General features: G+C 30.2%; 1 protein-coding gene across 1 annotated transcript; it reads left to right on the top strand.

Annotated features, from left to right (window-relative positions):
• The first annotated feature begins 4,457 nt into the window (after positions 1-4,457).
• On the top strand, positions 4,458-6,082 carry LOC140049226 (uncharacterized). The gene is made up of 2 exons (XM_072094065.1): positions 4,458-4,614; positions 4,819-6,082. The coding sequence occupies exons 1-2, from the start codon at positions 4,574-4,576 to the stop codon at positions 5,048-5,050; spliced, it is 273 nt and encodes a 90-aa protein (XP_071950166.1). The 5' UTR covers positions 4,458-4,573; the 3' UTR covers positions 5,051-6,082.
• Positions 6,083-7,384: the final 1,302 nt, after the last annotated feature.

Raw genomic sequence — 7,384 nt, forward strand, 5'->3', positions numbered from 1 at the left:
AAGGACTATAAACCGTAGGTCCAGTGTACACATCTAGCTCGTGTGCACTTTAAAGAACCTAGTACATCTTTCGAGACGAGTAAGGGGTTACTCAGGTGTATTAGTACATCACAGCCACTGGTCACCAACTGGGCCCTCTGGGAGACCAGTCTTTGACTGAAGAGGTTACCCAGTATAAATATATATTTCAATCTAATCAATTTTTTAATTCTTCACTGGCCATTCTATCGAGAATATGAAGAGATTGGTCTTAGTTATTTGTGGGTCGCGCCATGATACACTTACTAGATTACTATTTACTAATGTGATCTAGAGGTTCTATCTCATAGAGCCCAAATTCATAGTGTGAAGGTAATACACTGATGTATTTTATGACATTGACTAATATTATTATGTGTCTATTTGTGCAGTAATAAGGAAGATGAATCGTGTTGGTTTTGGCTCTTTATTGTAATAATCTTTATTTCTATCATCATGATTATTGCCGATTTCATATATTTCATTGTTGCCGTTATCTTTTAGAAACATAAGAGTTGGCATTTACGGTAACGTAAATTTGATCTTTGTCAATGTATTCAGACCCTATTATTTGGGTGGTGCCGACGGAAACCTAAACATTACATTAATTAGTTATACATTACTCTATACATTTTGACAACCATTTTCATTTATACTTTGTATACTAACATTGTTTTTAAAGTCAGGCTCACTGACGTTACTTCTTAATTATCATACAATCATCTTCCTGTCTGCATTATTAATATATATTAATACGCGTATGTATGTACGGAGACTATAAAAAGATCATTTTAAAAGACAAATTCATTTTCTTGGCAAGCGGATTCTATTTATAATCAAGGAATACTATTTTGTACACATTTTAAAAACATGGCTGAAGTGTTTCAACCAAGTCCAAACCCAAAGCCACCACCAGTAGAGTGAGTACACGTAACCTTAGACCTGTAATTTGCCAAAGTATACATACAATTGTATTATTATAAATAATGATATCAAATGCAATGTGTTTTTAGTTTAAAAAGTTAGCAAATCACTACTAATAGATGTTTGGGCATTATTCTATTTGTCATAGACATTGTCCTTTTCAATAAATTCCCTAGTTATAGAATGTCATTCGTCACTAATTTCAGTTATCTAAATTAGATATAAGGAAATAAAGGTGAAACTGAAGAAAAGCATTGATGCCAACAGGAAAACTTACATACTTAAAAACGTTGATTCAACCATGAAAGTAAAAACATTTATTGAACGGATACAGGATAAATGGGAAGACGACGATGAGGATGAGGGCAACGGCGAGGGCAACGGCAAAGGCAAAGTTAAGAAGTTATATTACAATAAAAAACTGCAAAAAGAGGATGATATACTAAGCTCTGTATTAAAGTAATAGAGTAATATAATTCAACTGGTCACATTAGGCAGACTAGGATAGCGTGAGTAAAAATATTTGTCTAAGGCTGAAAAATAACATAATACATAGTGCTCCGGTTTTATCAAGATTACTGATTATAAAAATGAAAATTTAAAAAAATACTTATTACACAATATAGGGTACCGTTGTACACAATATAGGGTACTTTTGTTATTGTACAAAATATTTCCACCGGCTTTGATTTAATTGCCTTACTATTGCCTAAGAAATATTTAAACAATATATATATGTCCACCCAGGCAGCACTTGCCAGCTTTATACTCTGACGTTATCCAAATTCCTTCACTTGCACTGATGAAGGGCTAGTGTTGCCCGAAAGCTCTGCTAACTTTTCTGGCTGTTTACTTTATCATTTTGATTTAGCTTTTCGCTTTTTATTTTTGTATCTCCATTGAGATCCAGCCACTGATACCCACAGCATTGTCATTTTTTTCAGTAATTTGCCTTTGGATTTATATATATATATATATATATATATATATATATATATATATATATATATATATCTTTTTTATTTTATTTTTATTTATTCAATTTTCTGCCATATACAATACAAAGAAAACAAAACAAATATAAGAGGCAAGGAAAGACCAAACAGGTGCTAAACACCTATGCTAGTTGGTCAACAAAGAACAGAGCACAGAAATAAACCAATACAATCTCAAAGAAACAAAATTACGTTCTACAATTAAAGCATCTACAAGAAAACTACACACATTTTCAATATCAAAGTTATTTTTAAAATAAATATTGAGATAATTTAATAATTTAGGTTTTAAAAGAAATATCTAAATTGCGAATTTCACCGGGTAAGTTGTTCAAAATTCTGGTAATATTAATATATATCAATTATTAATTAACTAATAACCATGACTTTTACTGAAAATAATGTATTGTTTCATTTCAGGATTTTGATTGCATTGTGTAACTACAACGTTCCTGTTGGTCATCGTTCGTATTAAAATGACTTTAAAGATATATTGTCCCCCTAAAAAAATATTTGTTTAAATTTTTTTGTTGAATATGTTATTTTAATGTCACATAATAGTTATTCACTCTCACAAAAAATTGGGTCTGAAAAAAATTTATTTACCTGAGAAAAATGTAATTTAAAGCAAAAAATGGTCAAATTGTCTGGAAGACAATGAATTTTTGGGTAATTTAACTGTTTATTTTGTCTTTTTATAGGTGAAATAATGTTTGTCCCCCCCCCCCCCGTTTTTTTTCTTATGGAAGTGAACAACTTCATTAAAACTGCAAAATGGCCTATTAAAAGTCCGATTTTAAAAATCTTTATTTTTCATGATTTTGGGGGACAATACATCTTTAAATAAAATGAATATCATATTATTTACAAAAAATACTATATATAATTGTATTTTTTTTAATGTCAAGTAAATAATAATAATAATAATATTTATAGAGCGCACATATCCACCAAGTTCTCAAGGCGCTTGTAAAAACCATGAGATAAATATTAAATGTGCTTAATTAGACTATACTAATTAGTTATGCATAATGTGAGAATTAATTAATATTATTATTAATTATTGAATATCATATTATTTACAAAAAAATACTATATATTATTGTTTTGTTTTAATGTCACGTAAATAAATATTAAATGTGTTTAATTAGACTATACTAATTACTTATGCAAATGTGAAGATTAATTAATATTATTATTAATTATTAATATTATTTTCATTATTAATTATGTATTAATTAAGCAAATCAGACAACAATATTTTTTGTGCTATACCATTAAAGTTTCTTTTCATTATGTGTAAACAATATTATTATTATTATAGATAATTAGATAAATCATGAATGATTCCACCGAACTTACGAGTTAAAATAACTATAGTGAGGCATCTAATGAATAGGCAAACTGCCTTAAAATGTGACATCTTTCGAGGGGTATTCGTTTCGAGAAACTATTCTTATCATCAGAAAAGAAAACAACGCTTAGAGTACTTATATACCAATAGGACAAGTTGTACTCTATGCGTTGTTTTCTGTTCTTATTATTAAATGTGGAAATTACCTAAATCCTTAACTTAAAGTTAATACATTTTATTCTATAAATGATAATATTATTTCAATAAATATGCATTAGAATCTAAGAAAACATGATTCTCTTTATTATTTCAATATATAGTTACTATTTAAAAATCATAGAGTTGATGATAAGGTGATGATATATCAAGAAATATGATGATGATAATGACAAGTTGACAGGGATGAGGCGATGGTCATGATATAAGTGACAAATTAAAGATGACAATAATGGTTATGACAATGGTGAAAAAATAATATAACTTATCGATGACGTCAACGTTGATTACAATGCCTTCAGATATTGATTACATGATTTCTCAGATTGCACTTTTTACATATACTTTTAATTCGCCAAACGCATCCAAACGTATGGTAATTTTCTATCACCCTGGTTAACAAGAATGAGAACATATTTTGACACTGGTAGCCTTTTAGTAATCCTGTATCTGAATTTCTCTGCAATGATCGAGTTATATATTCCTAGCTAGCTATCGACAATTTACAAGAATGCTTGTAACAATCCCGGATATAGGCAATATTCTCTACAGCTCACTATGTCGGTCGGTCGGTAAACAACTCAAATTTAAGCACGCGACTGCAGCCATGTATATGGCCTTGTTAAATCGCGGTTTTATTTTGTTCATAAGATATACGCCAGTTAGACCCGAACGAATTGTAATCAACTGTTTCGCCTTATGATACAGCAACGCATTATAATTATGATTTTCTAACATTCGTATTCCTACCAAATCTACCAGCCAAATAAAAGCACACCTTAAACCTAACAAGTGAACATGTCGAGTGTTTACTGCAATGGTAGGGGTAGAATATGTAGTACATTCATCTATTGAATTATATTTCGCAATATTATCTCATTCTCATTCGATTCTCTGTTTGCTGTGTATTACTGCGCGTTCTATGAGTCAATATACCATACTATAAAAAGATCATGGGGAAAAATATTGTCATTATAACAACACTCACTTTTTATTCTGTAACACTCACTTTCTTGGGAAACGGAGATCAAAGTTATTATTTTAAAAGGAATATTTGAAGAACATTATGGCGGATGAGTTTGAACCAAGCCCAAATCCAAAAAACAGGTAAGTTTACACATGCCGATAGTACCGTACAGTTTATAATAGCAATAATAAGTACTAAACGCGTCAACTTATTTGTTTATCAATTTCTGAACTGTATTAGGTCAATTGTTACTTCAAATAAATTTGTATTCTAAAATATTTTTCACTACTTTATCTGTATAAAGCCGAATAGGTAATTTGAATTACAAATGTTTATTTGTTTAGCTTTCAGATATTTGTGAAAGAACTTCAAGGAATAAGTACACCCTTTGATGTATATTCGGAGACAACTGTATTAGAACTTAAATATAAGATAAACAGTGATCTTAATATTCCCATAAAACAGCAACGATTAACATATGAGAGTAAACCGTTGATCAACGAGAATACCATGGAATTTTACGGCATCAGAAAGCACTCAACCGTACACTTGCTTCTACGACTGCGCGGAGGATAAATATTATTGATGTGTATACCGTGTAACTGAACTGAACGCTATCAAAATGGAATATCATGATTGTTTGAAAAACTATATTTCACCGTAAAATCGCATTGTCACATCGTATATGAAGACGGGCGTCGTGAGGTGGTTTCCCGAATGATCGTAAAAGCAAAACGATACTGGGTATAATCGACTTGTCACCAACTAGCCATCTATTCATAAAAGTACTGATGTAGCAGCCTATCTGTACGGCGACTATATAATGGACACGAGACATGACTTACCACGACTTTTAGTTGATAGAATATTGACAAAAATTTGTTATGAAGAGTTGTACGTGGATGTTTATGAAATTATGTCATGTTTGTAACATACAAATAAACAGTTTTAAGTTAATTTAGATATACAGAAGAAAAGCAAAGGGATTATGGAGCGGCTATTAATAAGTATACAATACTAAGTATTGAAATTATAAAATGTTAAGCGATCTTGTCAAAGGTCAAGCGCCTATAGCCTGCCACGTTTCGATACTTAATATTGAACTTGACCTGATGTGGTTCCACAATATCTTTATATGAAAATGGTAGAGTCGATAGAAAATAATTAAATATTGGTTATTGTTAATCAGTTATTAATATACATTGTTTTTGTTTATGTTAAACTAGGTATATGCCTATATTTAAACCTGTTTCACCTTGTTTAAAGAGAATATATCTTTAAGAATAAATGTTTATGTTACGTTCTGTGTTTCGGTTGTCAGTGTTTTAGTTATTTATATTAAGTAAAACAGACAATCGTAAGAATATGTAAAAATATGATAGTTTCCATTTCGTGTAAATATTTGCATATTGTTTATATTTTGTTAAACTAAAATATCTCTATATTAAATTTAAATAAACAATGTACAAATAATTCATATTTTGACATTTATAATTTCTTTCATATCAGTTCAATATGATTTTGCTATCATTTTATTATCGCGAAATTTAAGTTTGCACAGAAAATAAAATGATACAAAATTCCGATTTATATTTATATTCAAATAATACTCCATGTCCATTTTAATTTATAATTAAGAAGTAACTACACTAATTAAATTATTATGTATCACTATTATGTATCACTATTATGTATCACTATTTCAATAAATGTATATTAAAGTATAAAATACACGCTGCTCTATTCTCATTTTATGTTAAATTCAGCAATGACAGAATAAATGGTGGTGGCAATGATGATGTTGTGATGATAGTTACAAAATATCAAAGATGATGATAACAAGTTGATATGATATGGCGATGATGATTATGACAATTACTGTAATATAGTGACAAAATAAAGATGACTAATGATCACGACGAGTTGATATATTGTCGATACAAAATACAGAAGATTATACGCCTTCTTCAAGTCTAAGTTCAATCTTAAGCTCTGTCTACACTATCAAACTAGCTTGACAAGAAAATGTGATGTGCCCAAATATGGTAGTGATATGTGCAAATATGGTAGTGATATGATATCATCATGTCCTCCATATATGGGCACATCACTTTTTTTGTGTGTAGACAAGGCTTTAGTTTACCATCAAACTTCGTCAAAAAATGCATTCACATGTATATTCATTCTGGTGTCACCCTAGTTGATCAACAGCGTATGCATTGTGGGAAAGGAAATCGGAAACACCTTTTCAAAATGTATAACAAATTGGATGATGCTGTACAATACATTATTGACGTTTGCCTCTATTTTCACAACGAAATAAAAGAAATACATGTTAAATTCCCTTTTGTTTATTTTATTGTTTAAAAAAGAATGGAATGATCGAGCTATATATTCCTAGCTAGGTATCGAGAATTTACAGGCATGCTTGTAATGTTAAAAAATCCCGGATATAGGCAATAATCCGTTTTTAGTCGCGTGCAAACTATGTCAGTCGGTCAACTCAAATTTGAGCACGCGACTGCAGCCATGTATATGGCCTTGTTAAATCGCGGTTTTATTTTGTTCATAAGATATACGCCAGTTAGACCCGAACGAATTGTAATCAACTGTTTCGCCTTATGATATAGCAACGCATCACAATTATAATTGTCTAACATGCCCGTTCGTAATTCTACCAAATTTGCCAGCATCACTGCCAAATAAAAGCATGCCTTAAACCTAACAAGTGCACATTTCAAATAATCACTGCAATGGTAGAATATGTAGTACATTCATCTATTGAATAAATCTCTATACAATGACATTACTATTTCGCAATATTATCTCTTTAACGATTCGCTGTTTACCGTATTACTGCGCGTTCTATGAGTCAATATACTATACTATAAAAAGATATTGGGAAAAAAT

The sequence above is a fragment of the Antedon mediterranea genome, chromosome 5, assembly GCF_964355755.1.
Source record: "Antedon mediterranea chromosome 5, ecAntMedi1.1, whole genome shotgun sequence".
NCBI classification, from domain to species: domain Eukaryota; kingdom Metazoa; phylum Echinodermata; class Crinoidea; order Comatulida; family Antedonidae; genus Antedon; species Antedon mediterranea.